Here is a 22,980-nt window from a genome sequence, read left to right as displayed (position 1 = left end):
AGACTACAGGAAATTATGTTAGCCATAGAAGAGTAAAGGATTTGTATTTTCTTCATTTCTTTTCAATGCTTAGTATGGTAATAAATCAAAAATAGGCCCCTAAAAATAAAAAGTGACGGCCATAAGAAGACACCCCAAGAAATTCCAGGAAAAAATCTGGCAGCTACAGGAGGACATGAGCTGTTTCAAAGGAATACAAACATTTAAATAATATATCTGGCTGGAAATTAGGCTTTGTGAGAAATCCCATTGATTTCTTTTAAGTCATTTTATTAAAAGGTCTATTAATGCTTGGCTTGCACTTTGTGGCTATGAGAAATGTTGGAATGAAGAGCTATCAAAGGTGGCTATCTAAGTTTTTTCTTTTTTCCATTTAACTTTTTCTAACTATTAAGCTGCTCATTTCGTGGAGACAATCATTAGTGTCTTTAATGTGAAACAAAGCTTCTGGATAAGAGCTGCTAGCTGAAGATCAATATGAAAGATATCATTTCAGTTACAGCTTTAATAACTGTAACAATAGGGAGCCTGGCATTGCTGGCTTTGTGCATTAATGTAATTTAGAATCTACCAGGTACAAATCTTATCAAGCATTAGCAGTGACTGCACTGGGATTTTCTAGGTAAGGAAACTGTGTGATAAATGGGAAATATTTTAAAGGTAAATTTTCATGTATTCAGGTTCATCCACCATCAAATCACAAAAGAATGTACATGAAGAAAAATAAAAACAAAAGACATCCTTAGGAAATGATGACAGGTTTTTAACAAACTGGTGGTGTGCACAATGTGCAATATGTTCCCAGTATACTAGTATGTCCCTCTCATTTTGATCATCATAAGACTCACATGACCCACAAGACCAGAGGATTAGGCACCTGAGCCAAACTCAGTACAATTACAGTTATTGTACTAATCATACATGGACAAACCCACCCCCCTTTCTGCACCCATGCTTTGCTCGGCGCATGAGAAAAAGGAGACTGCTAGGAAACCAGTAACACATACCTGAATGTTTTGGCTGAGCTGCAGAATAGATGAGGAGCTCTCTCCTAATTTGCCCCACAGGCACAAGACCAACCCAACAAGAACATCAGAAAAAGAACCTTTCCTCAAGCCTGTGCTCTGCTGCTTCAGCCTCTCCACCCAGAGGCAGCCCACCAGGAACCTGGGCCCTCACAGCTGCAGCAAATTCACCTTTCCCACCCTCCATCTTCTGAGCCCACCTGCCCCCAAATTCCTCAGGTCCCTCCTTATTCGGAACCTTTTGCAGTCATTGCCCAACCCTTCCCACGCCTTCCAGGTTTTCATGGTAGCGCCATCCTTACTCTCCTTCAATAGATTATCTACAACCATATGGCTTCTTTTCCCAGCTCTTCAATTTCTTGATCAAAAGGAAACAAACAAACAAAAAAGAATACCTGCCCTGAAAAGGTTAAAAAAAATTCTGAGGGGTGGATCTTCACTACAAATATATTCTTAAAAACCGATGCAGCCAATTGGCAGTTTTTTAAACAATTTCTTTAACTTGTGTCCAAATGTTTTCAGGTTTTAGTGCTTACAGGTGGCCACTCTAGATTTATATTTTAATTTTGAGAAAGATCTAAACTGGGAACACTGAATTTTCAGTTTATCATTCACTGATAAAAAATGGAAAACTCAAAAGTCGAAGTAGCCAACTACTGAAAAGAGTTGGCACCTGGCACTTGAATTTTTAAACGTTGTTTTTGTGTAATGAGGTTATAAAGTAAAAGTCTGACTTCAGAATCACAATCAAGAAGAATGAGCTCTTAAGAACTGCTCATCTGAAGCTCGGTTGGTCCAAAGCTCAGGTTTAGTTCAAATAAACATAGAAAAGTTTGGATGGCTTGTCTGGTTTTTCTACCTGCCTTGGGGCTAGAAATGTCATGAGAACAGATTCTCTCATCACAGCTGCAGTACTTTCGTTTCTGGCCGTGGATGAAATATCCAGGAAAATAATCTTTCTTGTGGTGTTCAGGGAGGGGAATGTGAGGGAAAATGGGATAGAGTATTTCACAACCTTTCAAATTTGGTTCCAAAAGTGGATGAAGTTTCAGAGAATAGAAAGGATAGTATATTTTTGCTTTATTTGGGTTTCTGCAGTATTCCCATATGAAACTTTTCATTGTAACTTCCAGAATGTGGGGCAGCTCCGATAGACATTAAGCATCAAAAGAAAGGCTAAACTTTTTCAAAAGTTTGGTCTTATTCAATACTGTCTTAAAGTAACAAATAGAAATTTGTACTCTTGATCTCTGAATCAGAAAGAAAATATAATAATCTGGGTGTTTATCACAGGCTGCAAAAGCAAAGTTCCTTCTTTAACTCAAGTTGCAGGGCCTCGGGCACTTTCAAGGGGAAGATTTGCATCCCACTCTCGCCGTGGATGTGAAATTGTAGCATATACACCCATAAAAACAAAATCATAGATGATCAAGGCTCACTTTCATTAAGGATATGAACCTTACTAAACAAGAAAGCAAACAGAAAATAAAATATTAGCATTTTAGCGTTACTGGATCTGATCCTGCACTTATTGCTCCTGCAAAAGAATCACTCATTTCAAAGGGAATTTCATCTGATTAAGGGCAGGAGACTGTTGCCATCAACTATTTCTCTAAGAATAAGCACATTGCCTAACAAGGACACTCTCATGTCTGCTTTAAAATCTCTTCTCAATATATTAAACATTTGGTACGCATGTCTCTATATTGTGCAACAGTGCACGTATTTAGGGCGTGCACAAAATAATTTGATCTCCATTTCCTTATATTAGCAGTGCAATTATTTCACTGCAGTAATAAAACAAAAAAAAACCTGGTTCTTTACCTCTCCTGTCATGTTGTATTGGGTCACTTTGTGTCACATGATGTGATATAACGTAACTCAATGCAAGGAGACACGTGTCCCTTCTCATTGGAAATTTAAAGAAATGGAGCTTACTTTTCCCCTGTGGGAAACTATGCAGGTCAGGTGCCCAAGACTAGCTACGGGAAGTTTGATATCATCTCAGTTTCAGTACCTACATATTTCAAATCTTACGGCATTTTGAAAGGAAGCATGTTAGATGCCACTGTTTAGCTGTAATACATTATTTAATAAAGATAGTGTAAGAGGAATATAATTCCACAGCTTATGTTCCTTGTCACCGTGTCCACTGACACATACTGCCAAAGAGACACTTTTTAATAATACTTCTAAGTATAGTTTCCAAAATACATGCTATAAAATGTGAAAGCCCTTGAAGAAGCTTAATGGAGCTAAAAAGCACGTGGTTACAAAATCAAGGGAACAGACTCGATCGACAAGAAAGCCGAAAAGAAGGCCTTTTTGATGAAAAAGAGTGAAGAAATCAAGCACAGAGAATACAGATAAAGAAAACGTCCAGGACCTGGGGCCAAGTTCCACTCTCAGTTACACGAGCATAATTGTGGAATAATTCCATTTCAATTAATAGAGTTAATATGACGAGAGTGGAATTATCTACGTAATGAGCATGATTGAAACGTGGCGGTGGCCCCCCGCTCGGAGGCAGAGTTGGTAACGAGTGCCGGGGAGACAAGCATCACCCTCCGTCTCCTTTGGCCGGTCGAGAAACTGAAGAAACGGCGCTTTGAAATTCCCTTGCGTCCGAGCCAGCACCGGAGGACGCACGGCAAGCTCCAGCCCAGCTCCTTCTCCACGTGGACGCCGTGAATAAAGACAACAGAAGGTTATTGTGGAACCCAGGTGAAATATTAAGTACGTTAGCGACCTGCCGCGATGTTAGAGAGAGACGCCTCACACCCGAAGCAAGGAGGTGCGTAAAACCGAGCCTCCAAACAGCTTCCTAAGTCTTTGGGTGTCACCTCCCCTGTCATCCACACACCTCTCTCCGCGCTGTGAGCGCCTCTCTTTACATGGCGGCACGGTAGAAACAAGTTAAAAACCACAGCTCCTCCCGCTCGCCCCCTTGAACACCCCCTTTCATCGCTTGTGCCCAGTTTCGAGGGAAGATCAGAAGGGAGGGAGGTTTGGCGTTTATTTTTTTCTCCCCTTTCTGAACTCCGGCTGGTCACACCGCGCCGGTGCCCGGGCGCCGGGGGAGATGGCGACCGCGGTCTGTCAGGGCCAGCCTTGCCCCAAAGCGCGCACGCTCGCTGGAGGCGGTCGAAAACGCACGTTTCTGTAGGTTTCCATCCGTGTTTCGTACTAACACGGAGAAAATAACTGCGGGAGGAGGAGGGGGCGGCTAGGCGTAACGTTTACCTCACGTTTTGCCCTCCCCTTTCTACAGGGAAGGCGGTTTTCTGAGCGGCGGCGTGCCAAGATGGAGGCCTCGCTCTGCTTTTGTATCAGGTCAGGAGAAATCACTGTTTGCTCACCTGCGCTTCTTGAAGGGAGAAAAAAATCAAAAAAACCACCAAAAAAAGGGGGGGGAGGGGAATTCATTTGTGGAAAAAAAACACCGCGTTTTCCTTCCCCACGAAACCGCGCGGCGGGAGGGCAGCGGGCGGCAGCGGTGCCGCCTCAGGGCCGAACCTCCGCCAGACCCCGGCACCTCCGACCCGCCTCAGGAGCGGCGAAAAGTCGCGGTTTTAGGGTCACTACGTCATCGCGGGGACGAGGGACGGGCGGCAGAGCAGCGCCGGGGCAGCCGAGAGGCGCCAGGGCCCGGCCGGCGGCGGCAGGGCGGCTCAGGGCCGGCCAGGGCCTTCGCGGCCTTAACGTGACTATTTAGTTTTTTTGACGCCGTGCTCTCTGCGGACCTCAACGCGGTTTATCCGCAGGTTTTTGAGGGATGTATTGTATCTTGCTAAACTTCCCCCCAAAACGGCAGACAGCTCTAATAATGGTGATAACGAACGTTTCATTCTTTCACCAGGCAAAGGACGGTGAGACGTTCACCGCGAGGGCGCAAAAGCTCCCTGGCAGCGAGGAAGGGACCTCGGTATTAAGCACGCCTTGAAAACAACCCTATTTTCAAGTGACGGATCACGGGCACATCAAGATTTTGGAGTCAGCAGCTCTCTCGCCATAGAGCCTCTCCCCAGTCTAAATAAATAAAGAAATAAAGGTGGGGAAGGGGGTGGGGGGTCAGGAAAAAAGAAGCTATTTGGCATGGGCTTGTGCTCCTGTAGCATCAGCAGCAAGCGCCGGCGTCACCTGTGATCTCCAGTACCGCTCTGCCCCCTTGTGCTGCTGCAGCCACAGAGCATTCGCCGTCAGGTTTGTGCAGGGACCACGCGGGGGGGGGGGGGGGAGAAGGAAAAAAAAAAGGAAAAAGAAAAAAAAAAGAAAACCAAACCCCACTGTCACTTCTCACTTTTCTGGCAAGTTCAAGGTCAGTGCCTAGCTATTTTCAGCTCATCTCTTCTTGATCCATGCAGAGAAATGACAAGGTAACGTGATTTGGGGTCAGCTGTATTACAGGAGCCGTTACATAAACGGAGAAAGTGGAAATCAATCCTAGCTGACAGTGTCTTCAGGATAATCAGCGCTCACTCCATGCCGCTGTCAGCTCTCCTGCGTCAAACACCATGTTACTTCTGTCAGATCTCCTTAACAAAACCGTATTCTCACTTTTGGCAAAGTAAATAAATATTTCGCTTGGGCTTGCATTTAATTCATTGTTTAGAGAACTTCGACACTCTGGACTTGCAAACCGTCCCCATTTCCACCGAAAAGACATCTTATCCTGTCACGTCCATTACTGCCTATAAAGGGTGTTGGCAAAGATACAGTCTACTCTTGTGAAATACCCCGTTCTTCACATTTTGTGCTTGATTTCTTCCTGCAGATGATTGTCCTCCACCGCTCGGTTTTCTCAGCTTCCCAAAGTGCTTACCTAACTGCTCGCTGCCTTCATCCAAACCCTACTAGGGTTTTTCCTCTAACGTTTTAGGACACCTTACGCAATTTGTCTGATTATTATTACTCTATCTGAATCGTTTCCTCCCGTAACTAGACGTCTTCCCTAACGCAGAATTATGAACATATCATTTCACAAGATGTGCCGCGTTAGTCGCGTTTCGATGACAGCACATGGTATGTCAGTTTAGGGAAAGAAACAGCTATTCTATCCCACCCACCTTGTGCTCCCATGAAACTGCCAAGCCTGCAGTACTCCACTGAAGAACAATTTACCATAATATTAGTTGTCAGTAAATTCAAAGACGGAACTCCTAAAGCTATAAAATGGATTAGAAGCAATTTAAAAAAGAATTAACAAACTAGAGTAAGAGTATACTGTCAACAAACAAATGCTTCATCATAGCACTGTAATTTGGAATTTTAATTACCCCTCTGCTTCTGTAACAAAACAATGTCTGAACTGGCAGCCATTTGAATCTCTCACAGGTCATTGAGCATTCTAGTTAATTACTCTATGAATAGCCTGTTTTTCTCCCCTCTGGAAACACGTTTCTAATGGCAGTCAAGGTCTGACAAATGTGTCATCTACATAATTAGCTAGGAAGCAACACAAAACATTAAACATGCTTTGTGCCGACAACTATCAAAACATTTCATTTGTCGTCAATTATTCATTACTTTGTAGGTTCTGAAGGGGTTGTTATTATGGAAATAAGTCCAGATGCTAACAAGGTTAGAGTTTTTTATTCAAATTAGTAATCAGAGGACTAACTTTAAAAAATGTATCCCGTGCACATTTATGGTGGTGTTCAATCAGTACTAAATTATAAACGAATTTAGTTAAGTTCCAGTTAAAATAGCCATGGCAGAGCACATACACTAATTTGTAGAGCTGCATCTCTCTTTGAAGTTTCAGGATCTAAGCTGAAGTAGTAAACTTTCAGAACCTTTGGCAAGACTAATTTGTGCTTGGTAAATAGAGTAAAGATTTTCACAGCATGAGATAATGTAAGATTGCAAAAAAAAAAAAAAAAGAAAAAGGAGGTTTTTGAACCTTTTTTCTACCCTCGTGTCACACTGACTAAAAGTCAAAATCAGCAATTCCAACTCATATAGTATCTTGTCTGAACTTCAGTTTGGTTTAACAAGGAAGCCAAACCAGTTACATTCACTGCTCCCTTAATATAGCTGAAATGAATTTATCCGCGCTTTTAAGAAGAAATAGGTGCTGGTTATTTCTTTTTTCTATGATCTCATTATGATGTGGCCTATCAAGCTATGCAGCTGAAATGTCAGTGAAAATATTTTGAGCAGAAATAGATGGGGAGTTTCACAATAAAATTAACTTCTTCCTTTTTAATCAGGATGATTTCAGTTGAAGTGCTACAGTACAAATTTACATAAAGAATACTTTCTTGCAGGGTATATATATAAGAAAAAAGTGGAAACAATTTTTGGAAAAACAAAAGGCTTCCTTCTGAGCCTTGTGACTGACAGAAGTGCCTGCATTCAAAAAGCTGCCCCTGAAAAGGGTAGGGAGGCAACTTGCATTGCTCAGTTGAACTAAATTGCTGCATCTCCAATTGTTTGGATTTACTGAAGGTAAATCCAAACCCTAAAATAGTCTAATGTATTAATAATCTACTTCTCGCCTCCAAGTCAAAGCACTTTATGGTCTATGTGACGTATTACCATGCAGTGGCCCACACCAGATGGTAGAAGCGCTTTCGGGAGAGCTTGGCCCGGGCTGGGCTGAGGCGCTCTGCGGCAGCGGCTGCCCAGCTTAGGGGCTCCTCCGGTCCGGGTGAAACGTGCCTCAATACAGGTACAGAGAACAGGCAGCGAGGGCTGCGCGCGCCCATCTGCAAACCTGATACACACCACAGAGCAGATCTAGGCTTCGAAAATACGAAATCCGTGAGGACACATATGACTCATTTCATTTTGCATTTTCCTGCACTAGAAAGGAGAATGACTAATGTTATTCAACAGGATTTTTTCCCCCCGTTTATGATTTCTGGTTTTTTGGACAATATTCACATTCAAGAAATAAGACTAGGCTTGTCTTGTAGACATACTGCTTTCCCTCAACCCTGTTCCTTTTATACCTACCCTGAAATACCTGGTCAAACACAGTGATCATGACTGTAAGCTTACATTTGTCATATGAAGTTCATATATTTTTCTAGGTCTGTCCCAGTACTAATATATGATTTGTGCAACAACTTGAAGGGCTCACAGCTGTTCCCTTATAGAGAGAAAAGTAGACACATATATAATGGACTGCTGTGTGAGAATAAAATCTGTGGAGAGTACAGACTGGGTAGTCACTTTTAGAACACAACAAAGAGAATATTTCTCACTTTCCACCTCAAATGCACACAACTGCGAAAAGAGAAGGTACTTTGCTTTTGGAAATATTTTGTCAAGATATGTTTGTTTGTTGTTTTTCTGGCGAAAAAAAGCAAATTGTGAAAAAGTGAATCCTCAAAAACTTTCCCCCAAATAAACTATACTGTAAAGGAAGCTCTGATGATCTCTCAGACAATGAAATATTCCATCTTCGGCTAAAACTACCCATAGCAATGAAACTGAAAATATTCTAAAAGAAGGCTGTAGTCTGTCTTGCAATTAACATTAAACAGATAACATATTTATGAGGGAGTCAAAATATTTTGGAAGTCGATAATCCTGTAAGCCTTAACATGGTATAAAAACAACAAATAAATGCAAAGTGTTACTGTTACACATGCCTGCCTGATCAATGGTTTTCACATATTGATCTATAAATGGAGTTGACAGTCTGTGTTGGCTGCACATTTTCCAAGCAGCTCTATTTTTGTACAAAACCAATACGGGCAATTACCTTTGTTTGAGATGCCAAGTCTTATCAATTCAATGTGATTTAGTGTCATTTTAATTAAATATCAGGATCTACTTCAGGACAATCCATACAAACAAAGCCTCAAACTTGACTATAAGCTTGATTTGAAGTAAACATGTACAAGCCCTGCAATTCCAAAATATGGCTCAAAAACTCTGCTAAACAGAAGGTTTATATTTTTAGCAATTTTATTTCTGTCTTTTTGGCTAGCCATAACTTTGGCAAGTGTTCTAGGATCACAGGAATAAGAAACAAAAGAGGATTGCTTCCCATTTCTCTGATAATGTATTAGGGAGACAAATAAACCTACCAGTCTGTTTAACCTAATCAGAAAAAGCTCTAGTACATTAACATTTTGGAATGTCAAAATAGGTTCTAATTCTTAATATAGACACCAATAAAAAAAAATACATTTCATTGTTTTAAGTTGTTCTGAATAAGCAAAATGCACTTCCCTGGGGTTTAAGAGATGAAAATAGTGAATATTCACTTACATTGCTTGTTCAGACACTAACATTAAGCACAAAAAGAGCCCTTGCTTACCACAGCCTGGGTCCAGTTTCATAATTTGTGATCTTTATACTCTACATTAATACCAATTTCAACCTTTGCACAAGGCTCAAGCATTTCTGTCATAAATAAATAACTAAAAACCACAAGAATCTACATCTAGCTTTTGCATCAGTTTCTGTATCCCACATTTGCATCTTTACTACTGTAAAATGCACAAGTGCATATGGCCCTGCTCATGTCCGATGCATATCCCTCTTTGTCACACTATAGAAAATAATCTGTCCACCTTCAAAAGTATAGCCCCAGGTGTGCTTATCACAGCAAATGCTTTAGAACACCACAAATCTCTTAGAGAAAATTATGTATTTTCTTCACTATAACTCATCAGCGATCTTTCTAGATTTCTGCATGGTTTTTGCCCTTTATATTCTCAAATCTTTTTAATTAATTAGTTTTTAATTCATTTATTTATTTTTTCATATATGTTTTAGAAATATATTTTTCTATTGATTGTTCAAAATGTACGAAGCACTGATTACCTTAATCCATTAACCCTTAAGTTGGGTAAAGAAGATTTGACCTATTTATTAATAGAACATATCATACAGTGGACATACCTAATATGTGCAGCAAAAGAGTAATATCAATTCCCTTATTCAGCTATCTCTAGCGTTTAAAAGAAAAATGTATCTGACAATAGGACAAAAAGTACTCAGTCAATAGGAAACAGAAATTAAACACAATCAGTGGATACCTTATACACTATACCAAACAACTAAACAGAAATAGACTGTTGAGTTAAAAAGACAATCAGGACAAGTCCTTTTTTTTTTTTTTTTTTTTTTACCTTCTAGCACAAAATAATTAGCATTGCTTCACATACTAGTGTATGTATCCTTTAGCAGAGGGCTATGTGCCTTTAAATGCAGAAGTGCAGGCTGTGTATATAAGTGCACTGAAAGAGAATTTCGTGAGTTACCGAACAAGATTACTAAATGTATCTATCAGCTGAACCCTGCTTTTTCAAGACACTTTGACAAAGGCCCCATCTCCTCTCTTACTCTCCCCCAAATCCTTCACAAATCACACGCGGAGGAGAATCAGATATGTCGATGTGCAATTGATACAGATATTTTAGTGGTCTTTCACACTGGAATCACACTGCATTTTAAGCACATATTTGAAAACCGTTGGATCCTTAAGAATTTTGCTTTTAGTTTGGCTTTAGCAAACAACTTTAAGAGGCTTATTTAAGTAAATATGCCAAAATACTTTCAGCCTGTCAATATCTAGGCAGAAAATTCTGCATGGCAAAAAGAGATGAAAAGAATTGAAACAGAAAGGAAATTAGTAGCATGGCAAGCTTTCAATCTATTATATCGGAGCCAAGTTTGCTTGGTAAAATGACATATACTCAGTAAAATTCCACTTTTATATAATTAGCTACTAAACAAATGTAATACAAAGCAACTTTTCAGCTCTCAACCAATGAGCATATATTGTACCTGCTGTGGTTATTGGAATGCAGCAGTGAATATTTACGTCTATTTATGTCTAACTTTTTAGAGCCCTTGCTCTGTAACAGTCCAGCATACTATCCCCAAAACTAAAGTTATGTAACAAGGTAATATCAACAATGAGAAACTGCATGATAAAATCCTGCCCAAAAGTGAAAAATGCTAATTTTGTCTCATTTAGCAGCTGGATACAGAAATGCTCATTAGTTTTAAGAGGGTTAATCCTTTTAACTTTTGCATATTGATATGCCAATTATGCCTAATTGTACAAGAGGCATCAGTCAAGGTAATAGTGCATAAACACATGAAAGTTATTAAGTACATCCCAACATGTAATAAAGTAGGTGTTAATTGGTAGCTGAGTTCTGCAGGCTATTGAGGTGGATAATTCATTGAGAGATGGATCACTTGTAATTTCTCTACATAATTCCTTTTGCAGTCTCATGCTGTGATGTTTTCATGCTTGTCAAAAACAACTGCAGCCTAGTGCCTTTTGTTAAACACAGCCAATAAAATATGTTAGGCATCATTAAATATACTTAACTTTTAAACTTTTTCAAAGGTACAGTTCTTCCTGATAATACATTATACTATTCCCAGTAAATTGCTATAAGCATCGTTTCAGGTTTGTAATGGAGGCACATTTTGCTTCAGATAAAAAGGAAGACGTACCATGTGTTTCAGGCACACAATATTTTTTTAAATGGAAAGTAAATGAATATCTTATCAGCTACAAAGATCTAAAGAGATTTTTCTCTGCAGAAATATATTAAGGCACATTCCTGAAATGAATTAAGCTATAGCAGAGAAATGAATGATTAAAATAATGTATTTCTGCATAAGTTTGTACTTGGTACAAAAAAGGGAAGAAAATACAGCTGTTATAGTGGCTTCCTCCATTTAATAACTTTGTTAGCTGCATATTTCAAGGGAATCCATTATATTAACAAAACAAAAATTAATAGCTCACATGGTTGTAGAAAGTGACTGAGACTTGGGGGTCTTTCCCTAGCTAACAGAGTTTTCTCCCTCATTTGCATTTTCTGAGAATAAAGTGGATCTGGAGTCCAAAAAGTGGCTAACATTGCATAAATAATTTTGTAACATCATATGGCCTCAGCTGCAAGTTGCCACCATTATGGAAGAAAATTAACCAGGGGAGACTCATACCAATCAGTTTGTTTAGTAGCTCAGGAGGAGTACAGGGGCAGGGACACAACTGGCAACAGAGTTCATCACTAACTATTTCATTTCAAAAAAAAAAAAAGATAATGAGTAAAAAATTACTCAACTCTTTCAACTCTATTTGCTATTAAAATACCAAGATAACTTTGGTGTCTGATTTTTGCAAATCATTCATGCTTACAGCAAGACCGTTTATTTTTGTTCCTGGCCAAGTTGTTCTTTATTTAAAAAGTTGGGATCTCTGTTTCTTTTGTTTGTCTAGTTCTGGCATTTGCCTTTTAGAAATCATGGCATATATCTGATACTGTAAGTACTACTCTCTACAGAGACCTGAATTATTATAACACTTGAGAGTTTAAATGTTGAACAGGTGCTATGATCCCCGACATCAAAGTCAATTTCTGCATTTCACTGAAGGAAAATTGTTATTCCAATACTTAGTGGTACTCCTAAAAATGTATTAGTGATGTTAAGTTCCTTCTTGCAAGAGATTATCACAGAATCGATATCTTAACTACACTTAAATTGATTGCATGGCTTTACAAAAATCAGTAGGTCTAGGAAATATTAGGGTATTTTACTTACAGGTTCAGCGACCTTCACGTTCTCAGAAAGAATCATAGATTTGCTTTGGCTCAGTCTATCATGGTGACTGTTGGTACTTTTGATTCTCATTTGAACAGCCCCTGTACTGTGGTGAGAAGGGTTTGGTTTTTCAGAGGCCATATCAGAAGCTGTAGACCTTTCCATGGTTCCTGGGTTGAACCTGAAGAAAATAAAATAACAGCATTAATCTAGAGACTCTTCAGACAAGAACGTATCAATGCCGCTTATATTTCATTGTAGTCAGGAGAAGAAGCTGACTATCTAGCTGGCAAAATCTTGATCATCTTGGAGCGCTGGGATAACTAGCAACTGTGTCTGCCCATAGTTTTATTATTGTCCTTATCGCTCACCCATCCAAACTGCCTTGGAAGAGTTAGTTTATGTAAAAGATTATCCTTATCTCAAAAGCCATTCTCCTCTATGGTGTAATCTCCCTGCAACCCTCTGTCACATCCAGCTGGCAGCCATTACACTTTGTCTTTGGCCCTGCTCACGCTACACATTTTAAATCTTGCAAAGGAAAATGACATGCTTTGAAACCTATTAACATATCTTACCTCTACAGTTCAATATATGCAAGATGCATGTTACGATTGCATTACACAACCATGCTGGAACCCTGCTCGCATAACAGTCTCAAACCCACATCTAATAAAATTTCCCTTAATTTTAACAATTTTACTGTCAGTAGGGATGAGATTTTTGTTTCTGTGTTCTTCTCCTGGAAATTTGGAAATGAGGAAATGGCTGAGCATGTCAGATCTCATACTCTAGGAGAGACCAAGAGGAACTGGTACAGAACAATCAAATGTTTAAGGAAGATAGTGTTGTTATTTCCTATGATAATTCTATGATGCTAAAAGATCCTATTGAATATACCACATTTTAAAAGAAATGCAAAGCTATACATCTAACTACTTGTTGTCACTGAAGACCTACGGATTCTCTAGCAGTTCTGCTGTTCCATCTCCTGTCTTAGTGTTAGCGCAACTCAACAAACTGCTCTAGCTACCGAAATTCCTGAAGCTTTTCCATTAGCAAGAGTTACTTTGTATTGGTTGTACAAGTCACTGGTACAGTGCACTGTGTTCAGCCCTTGCTCAGATTTCCTTCCTCTAGTTCACCCTGGTACTACTTTATGTAAATTGTGGGTGAAGTAATATGGTAGGATCCACAAGAAGCCCTGCTATTTCAGTTTCTATATAACCATGTGAGAAAATTTGTAAGGAAGAGATATTATATAGGCTGGAATTGCTGGTTTCCCTACTATGGAGCCAAGGAAATGGAAATCCATTTAAGTGCAGTTATAATACGAACTGTTGAAAATCAACCATTTCCAAATGGGTTTGGAAAGCACAACTTTTGTTAGCGCACATCCCCAACCTATGAAGAGTCTAAAAGCAGAAATTCCTTAATTGCAAAAAGAGCAGTCCTAATGAAGACATTGGAGCAGAGGAAGACATAGCGTGGGTTTGCACGTGGGAGAAGGACAGGAGGGCTCCTACATTTCTTGAGGCAGGACCACAGGGCGTTGGGCTAGTGGGGTGACAAACAGCTCCTATACCATCACCCTCTCCCAGCCCTGGTAAATGAATTCCTGCCACAGAAACACCTTACCCTGTAGATCTGGAGGACAACAATGAGAGCTCAGGGGATTTCAATGCATATATGGAAGCACAAGGAAACGCAGTACTCTTTAAGAGAGAAATGGGAAGAAGAAAGTATTTCAGTATTAGGGATTACTCACACCACATTATGCACCATGATAGAAACACTAACTGTAATGCAAGCAACAGTAAAGCTCATGCTCAATGACTGCTTCATGCATTGAATTATATACTCATAGATTCCCCATAGAAATTGAACTGCAGAAAGAGAGGGGGAAAAAATTGGCTAAAGCAGTTTCCCTCCTACTCAGCAGTACTCAGTTCTATTTCTGCCATGGAGTTTATATGGGAAATTGGAGAAAACTTTTTACATCGTCCTTTGCAAAGACAGCGCTCTGTGTTCTTCATTTCCTGAGACACTTCTTGCCACCCTACGGAGCAGTCACTGCTAAAACCAGTGTCAGAGGCATGCTTGGCCGTTTTGTCAGGGGGGTCTGCAGCACTGCTAAACAGGAAATGATTTTGCCCACCTGCTAAACTTGGAGATTCAAACTGTTTTGTATTTCACATTGGTATCAAACCAAAATCATTTCTAACAGATTTTCAGTAGATTTTCAGTAGGCTCCAGGTTGGAGGAGTGATCAGACTCGAGAGACAGCAGTGACACTGGCTCTGTCACCGATCCAATGTTTGGCTTGAGCACATCCTCCTTACATTTTCTTCTAAAATCTCTCTACCTATAAAACACTGACATATCTCTTCTTGGGAGCAGTATGAGTTTCAATTAGGTGTTCTCAGTCTGGTGTTGTCAGTACCTGAAGTGCTGTAAAAAAGTTTAATACCATGACAAAATCAGGCCTAGGATTTCAAGTAGGAGCACAGTCAGCAAATTGCAAGTCTTGCAAAGATTTCTGAATGCTTTGTTACTAATCTGTTTTGAGCTTCAGTTATCTTCCCTAAATTAGGGCTATTTCTCACATGTCATAGTATTATGATACGACTTTCTGATGTATTTTCAAGGCACTCAAACTATAGAAACCACCACAAAAGAAAAAAATCTCAGCGTTCCCTCTGTCAGATTTCTATCTGTCTTATAGCACAGCGTGGTAAGATCTTGCAGAATATGAAGAAAAGGTGCACTTCACAAAAGTTTTTCCAGGTAGAAATCCTTTCCTGCTGTGCTCCACGAACTTCATTAAGGCAGCACATTCCCAAGCAACGTTATCTGCTCTTTGTGCCAGTAGATGGCACCCTGAATATGGGCTCTACACATACAGCAGCATCACATTTGATTTTTCCTGAACAATTCTGGTATCAACTCCCATACCTACATTGTGCAGCAATTTTTTTTTTTTTTTTACTTATAGAAAATAACAGAGGGAGGAAGACAGTAAGGAAACAGATAAAAAGTTAACATAAAGCAGAAGAAGGACACTTTTATGATTTGGTACTTCTAAACTACTATTGGTAGTGTCAGGGCCAAGTTCAGGCCTGGTGTTCCAGGGGAATTCGTTTCACTTGCTTCTCTAAGCCATAGCTGCCAAGCCCTGGGCAACTGCTTGTGAGGCACTCCATGTTCGTTACATAAGTAGCTAATTTGCTATTTGGCCAATAATTAGCATCCGGATATAACTTTTAGTTTTGAAAGTGCCTATGGCTGATTTACCAGAGAAAGGTATTAACCGAAGACCTTTCTTCTTGTTGTTTTTAGGGTTCCTGGAGCAAAGGGGCAGCACAACGTTCCTGCATTCACCTAAGAGGAAAGGGACAGGGAAATACACAAACAAAACACCACGCCAGAAGGAGGGATGGGTGCAGCCATTGAGCAAGAGGGTGCCCAGGGTGGCATTAGCTCATGCCTCCCTGCCACTGACCTTCATTAGCCATCTATATTCACTTCAGCTGCCCTTTAAGTCCCACATCCTTTCCTTAGGTAGCTTTCAGACTGGCTCAAGAAAGGACTGCTACCAGCTATCATAACGCTCCAGGATAATGCCTGAGCTGGCAAAGAACATAAAAGTTGTATATCACCCTACACTCGTCAGCCAACCCAATAGGGTGGTAATGCACCACCTCTACGAAGTGGCTTTGCTGAGCTGCTCACTTCCAGGAGGTCAAGGAAGCCAGGAAGGAGGGCAGCACTCTCTTTTTCCTCCTCTTTCCTCTTTTTCCTCTTCTTTCCTCGCTCACCTGGCAAGGGTCTCTCGGAAGCAGCATGGGAAAGTAGGCTTCCCAGCAAGGTCTGTTCCTCCACCGCTCTAACCAGCAGCATTTATCCTCTCTGCCTAAAATATCTCTGCACAACACAATAGATTAATATATACTGGAGTGTCTTCTTTTAAGCTGGAAAGGAGAAATAAAATAAAATAAAATAAAAATAAAATAAAAGTAAAAATGAGATTAAAATAAAATAAAATAAAATAAAATAAAAACTAAACCAAAACTTCTTGGAACTACATCTTTCAGGTCACCATGGATAAGGGTGGGAAAAGGCCAAGGAGCGATACATGTACAAGAAAAAGCACTGACATGAGGTTGGATGGATGCGACAGGAGGGGAGTACTAATTCAGGGAGTGGGGAAAAAGATTACACAGGATGTGAGAAAGGAGAACTTAATTTCTGCAAGTGGGTAGATCAACATATTTCTGGGTCAAGAAGCACAACAGAGCTAAAGGAACAAAATCACCTTTCCGGTTGGGACAGCAGGCAAAACCAGTTATCCTGCGTGCATGCAAACACTTGGAGGCAGCCTCAGGAGCTCAAAAGTCCTCACTGGCAGAAGGAGTGCATATAGTTTATGAAATTACCAATACTACTTATTGCCCTCTGTAGTCATTCCTAGTGCCTCAATAGGTTAAGATCCGTCATCACTGTCTCATGAATTGCCCCAAGGGCTCTCAAAGGAAATGCACCCACACATTGCTCGCTTCAGCAAGTAGCACAGTATATCTGGGCTGAGTTAAACAAATGGAGCCTGCGCTCTAATGCCAACTAAAGGCATTACATGGGCAAGTGACATTTTACATATTTGGCAGATCAATGGATAAGATACTAAAACCCTAATTTCTAAATGTGCAGATGACTTTCAAACATGTAGCATGGAAGTAATGAGTGTTACAGAGGTGAAAAATGAAAAGGTGATTGCACATGCAAATCTGTACATGCTATAAAACCATTCCATTTCTGAGAATCAGGCCCATTTTAAGAGAGTAACACAGCAAACTGCAGAGATCAGGGGAAAAAAAAAGACAAAGGCTCTCATGCTTCCTCATGAACTACTGGGTCTTGGCAACACTATTTAAAACAGCATTTGCTGTAATAGCTCTTTAAAAAACAATATTTTCACAAAATCTTGATGTTTGATATCAATTAATATCTTTCACGCATTTATCATTTCCTTTAGATGGGAAAAAAGACTCTTCTGCCCTTTCTCTTCAAAAAGAGGAAGGAAATGATACAGGAAACAAAGTAATATTGTTAATTTTTCTTAGAAAACAAAATTTCCTTTGAATTTTCACTTGTGTTTTCCTTGGAAAAGGTCAAAAATATATTTAACTCTGGAAAATTAGGAAAGTAAACAGTTCATCCCCCTGCCATTCTTATGCCTTTAGTAGCTTAACTACGGTATCTGCCTCACAGAGACAGCCAATAAATGTTCCATGTCTACAGCAGCTCAGGGAGGTAGAGAAATTTTCATATTGCAGGTATCAGCATTTTTTCATAGTGCAGGTATCAGCATTTTAAACTCATTTTGGAATGTTACTTTGTCCAAAAATGCATTATATAGCGAGCAGACTTATTTTTATAAGAACTTATTTTTATAAGTTTTAGTACAGTATCAGTAAAGTTAGTACACAGGTTTTACATGAAACAAAGCAAAACTTTAGTTCTTCAAGAGGTAAGGGGAGAGCAGCATTTCTAAATTTTGGCCTATGCTATGCCTACATTTCCTACGTCTATGTATAATAAAAGACAGAGTTCAAGTGTTAATTCATTAGCATCTTGTATCATGTATTTATAACAACTATTTTCATCCAGGAAAGGAAAAATTTACTCATGATTAATGTAATTGGTTGCATTTGTTTTTCAACATATTGAGATTAAAATCAATGTATATAATCTTGTGTTTAAAAAAAAAATAGTTTTTAATTTCTTCCAACTATCTTCCTTATGATTTCTTGCACCACTATCAACTCAGGAGCATAATGAGCATGAAAGTGCTAAACATAATAAAGTGAAAATACTGCAAAATTTAAGTGCATCTTGTTACAGACTCACTAATTCCATTCTTCTGCTGCTCTGTTCTCTGCTGAAGAGCACAGCACACATGAAAAGCATCCATAGAAACCTAGTGCAATGATTTAACAGAAGAATGAAACTCCACACTACATTGACCATCAACCTAAACCTGACAGGCTAAACAACCATAACAAAAGAAGAGGAAGTAAGAGTTAACAAATGAAAAAAACAAGCTAATGGCACAGTCGGTGAGTTAGAGCCTTCTTGCTAAGGAGAAAACACATTGCTGCGTCTGAAAAAGTGTCTAAAATCAACACACCTACGTAAATATTTCTGCTGTTGGCTTTTGGTCTTAGCACTCTCTATGCTGTTCATTATCTCTGCGGAAGAGGGCTCCCGGTATGCTTAGCACACAACTGATGGAAGTGAAGCATAGATAAAGCAACTGTAGGTGAGGAGAGGAGGCAATAAGCGGCACATTTTTTTTTTTCCTTTATTCTTATGCCCACACTGCTGTCTCTGTCCCTACCAAGCCGCTCTCCCGGCTAACACAGCACAGACTCAAGCCCAGATCGAGGCCAGGGCATGGACACAGGCAGCAAGGGCTGTGGAGCGATACAGTGTGCAGGGCTGGCTTCCAGAGGAGGCCCGAAGCCAGTTCATCAGCCCTTTGCAATGAAAATGCAAAGCAGATGTAACGTTCTTATGCCTTCTTCCACTGCAGAGAGATGTCATCCAACCTGGAATAATTTGTACTTAGGAGCAGCGTTAATATCTACCATCAATCGCATCTGTAGTCAGAGTAGGAGATCCTGAACAACATTACACCACCCCGGCTGGGTCTTTACTCCTGTTTTAGCCCTTCATATTGGATAAAGAGAGACATTAAAGCAGAATATCATGCAGAGTTCAATCTACTCTAAAATGTCAGATGTCCTTAAGTTAACAACACAGTTTCCTTTATCATCCAAACTTGCAACCTCATCAGCAGACATCAGTGAGTCAGTTGGTATGCCCTACTTCCCACCAAAGTCATGCTCATTAGCATTAATTACCCCACCATCTTTTAATTTTTTTGCCTGCTGCAGCCATATTAGATTTTCACTGCTGTCTCTCAGAGCCAACAATAAACTGAGCAATCATTGCAGCAGTCAACTTACTTAAAAAATGGCTTTGCAGTCACTCTTTTCTAGTCCAGTATTTGAGGACTTTCTGCAAATAAAAGAATAAACGGCCCACATAGTTCTTTGGACAGTTCGGGCAGGCATGTCCAGTTTGCCCATGCCTCTTCTGTAGTCAGAGAAGAGTATAAAGTATTTTTTTACTTTATTTATAGCAGTATAGCTTTATTTAGCTATGAAAAGCTCTAAGGTACAGAATATAGTCTCTAAGAAGAATGTACCTAAAAGCAAAGTTCTTCACACAGCTTGGCCCAAATCATAGCAGACTTCCTGCGCATTACTGCAATCCAAGAAGTAAAGCATTTTCAAGCACTGCTGTTAAAAAACTCTAAGGCTAAAGAATCTTCGTCTATGATTTAAAGTGATCCTTGACGACCATTTTCAACTTTTTCTGTTTATCCTCCCGCATTCAGAGAGTATTATGTCTTACAATTACACTAGGTTAGTAACTACATATTTCTCATGATTGAAGTCTCATGTACCAGGGTCCTATCGAACAGGAACAAACTGCATTATCATTTAATACAATTTCGTCCTAGTTTGCACTATATAGTACATACAGTTCCAGACAGGTGCTAGAGGCCTGATTCTGATCCGAGTTTCACAGCGAACCCACTGAAGTTCATTTCAGTGATGTCCAGTCTATTGAGTTACAGCAACACAAAAGTAGCATTAACTATACCTGACCTAATTCTCCAGCAACCTCAGGAGTACAGGCCAACCATGTACTGCATTACAAAGCCAGGTGGGGAAACATACTTTATAACGTACTGCAAGAGGGAAGGACATAGGCTTGTACCACTGTACAACAGTAACTGTGGTGTTTAATTTAGGGCATAATCACACGTTGTAAGTTTGTCCTGATGACAGAGTTCCCAATAATCCAAGTTTTAAATTGCACTACTTTATCTTACATACCTGATATTTGCCAAACATATTTGGAATATGAGCTTTCCCCGTTGTTCAGCTTACAGTATGTGGCAAGTGCTCATGGGTGAGGACTCCATGCCTCACAACAGCTTACAAACTGTTATAGTTTGATGTTTCAGTGATTTCCTGCCTGTTAACCACAGCGCTAAAAATATGAGGAGCGGCTTAGTGGTATGAAGCTAGACTGTAGTTTACTCTAATTTTTCCACTTGTAATAGCATCTTACATGATCAAAAATTAAAAGGACATGTAAAACATAAAGCAACAATAAAAGAGTGAGATTGAATCTCACTGTTTGACAGATGGTAGCAAAGTTAGGAGTATATCTTAACCAAATATACAGTTTCGGTGGAAAAGTTACTAATCTTCACAAACTGTTGACCTATTTGTCTCATGAGTTGGGTGAAGAGAGATGCAAAGGCAGAAAATTTGAACAGATGTGCGAGACTGGCTATAGCTATCCATGAGGACTCAAGCAGAGAGCTAAGATCCTGCTTTGTGTCATTCTGAAATCTTTCCTGTGAAGATGATGGCAGAAAGCCCCTAAGTCTGCTCCCTGCAAAAACCCTTAAAAACAGCAGAATCAAAGGTGAAAGAAAAGCAGAGAGCCTGAAAAGCTACTTGTACCCTGTAGGGCAGAGATGTGTTTCCCTAACTGGGTAGAAATGGCTTGAGAATCAGACAGGAAAGAGAGTGGGAGGCAGTTCCTGTTCCACAGTTGTGCAGATACAATATCAAACTCTTTACATCCAGATTTAACGACTACCGACCCTTCTATAATCCTTTTTGATTTCCGTGACCTTCAATCTACAGGACTTCTCTGCACAAATAAATGCTTTTTAGGAAATGTCACTAGGATATTATCGGAAGAGAACAAGAACACTATGCAATGGAGTAAAAAAGTTTTTTCAAGTCAACAAGGGACTACATATGGTCATGTCTCTTCTTGCATCACTTAGTTCCTTAATGATATTATATGTGAAGGTTTTGGAAAAGGTAGCAGTTGTTTCAAAAGTTTGTCTGTACCAAAATATCATATGGGATAGCATAACTGAGTCTATTTTCATCATTTTAACGTCAATTTAATATCTCCGTTTGAAATAGAACTTGAAGCTAGGAGTAGCCTTTGTGTACAGTTCAGCCTACATATGTTCAGAAAACAGTCGTCCATAACAGAAATTCAGTTGAATGTGTAAAAGACCATGCCTGGAAAAAATTGCTACTTCTAGGTCTTCCTGTTGGCAGTGCATTACGTTTCTTTTTTGAGAGCATCTGACTCTGCTACCCCTGCCTCCATTTTCCATGCTACATAAACTACAGTACAAATCTTCAGATTATGAAGATTGGTTATATATACAGTACTAAAATAAAAAACTATGAATAATATCATTTGATAGGTAACACTTGTACCATACCCTGTGAAATTTTACAGCAGAATGAGTATTGGTTTAGAAATTAAACCAATGACAGTAGTAGTTCCCAATATCAGAAAAGTTCGTAACAGTTTAATTGGCTTAACACCAAATAAGAGCCAAGAAGTGCTAGAGGAAGACAGAGGAATACTGCTCGCTTATTCCAGACCTGCCTTCACCTGCCAGGTGGAGAAAAGACAATTTCCTCCCACTTTTCTCCTTCCTACTACACATCTATATACAGCAGACAGGTACCTAACAGAGCCATGGCTTTCCAACCAGCCTAGGCAAGGCTGACCAGCTCTAAACTCATTTTATACCTGTATACGACGCTTGTTACACCATAACTTTTTTTCTTCCCAGGAGTCTAATTCTGAATAAAAATCTCAATGCTTTCTCTAGGAAGATCACATAAGAATCACAAATTTTCTCCGGTGCTTGAAAGAAATCTGTTCCTATAGCATAAATGTTCAGAAAAGTGTTGTTACTTTTAATGTTGCCAGATCTGAAGTGAAGAGATACTATGGGAAAGGTTATTCTCGCAGTATTTACAGATACAAGCAGAAGCAGAAGTGACAGAAATTTCAAAGACTACTTGAATTACTTCCAGCTCAATTTTGCAGAACTTCTCCTCACCAAGATTCAAATCTTCATCCAAACTTTACATGCTTACCTGAACTAGACATGTGGTGACGGTAATTTTGGAACAGCCCAAACTCCCCAGACAAGTGCAAGAGCTATAACTGCAAGATAAACTGAAGCATTAGAACAAATTTTCATAACTCAAAACAAATAGCCAAAGAAACAAACTTCCTGTATATTCAGATTTAACAGCTCTGCTAACAGAAATTTCAGTTTCAGTTTGACTACGGCCATGTAAACAAGTCATCACAAGGCCAGCTAGAGCAGAGCGTTACAGTACATTGGTGACCCACACTACCTTAATGTGCATCCACAAGTTAAACACAAGCAGTTTATCTCCCAGTGGAAGAAGCCCCTTGCATTCATCTCATAGTAAGACATATGAGTTTT

At 39.7% G+C, this 22,980-nt stretch overlaps 1 protein-coding gene across 7 annotated transcripts in view; it reads right to left on the bottom strand.

The window, feature by feature from the left end:
- ARHGAP15 (Rho GTPase activating protein 15) overlaps positions 1-22,980 on the bottom strand; it is a 351,974-nt gene that overhangs the window by 309,782 nt on the left and 19,212 nt on the right. For 3 of the 7 annotated variants that reach the window (XM_068949292.1, XM_009677349.2, XM_068949294.1), the window contains one exon: positions 12,558-12,738. In XM_068949292.1, the coding sequence (XP_068805393.1) occupies positions 12,558-12,738 (181 nt within the window). Of the gene's footprint in view, positions 1-12,557; positions 12,739-14,195; positions 14,273-20,524; positions 20,602-22,621; positions 22,703-22,980 lie in introns of those variants that run through there. The other 4 variants (XM_068949293.1, XM_068949295.1, XM_009677348.2 and 1 more) reach the window with 4 other exon arrangements.

The sequence above is a fragment of the Struthio camelus genome, chromosome 6 (genome assembly GCF_040807025.1).
Source record: "Struthio camelus isolate bStrCam1 chromosome 6, bStrCam1.hap1, whole genome shotgun sequence".
In the NCBI taxonomy this organism is placed as follows: domain Eukaryota; kingdom Metazoa; phylum Chordata; class Aves; order Struthioniformes; family Struthionidae; genus Struthio; species Struthio camelus.
Note: the sequence above shows the minus strand (reverse complement) of the source record. Positions and strands in the feature narration are given on the sequence as shown.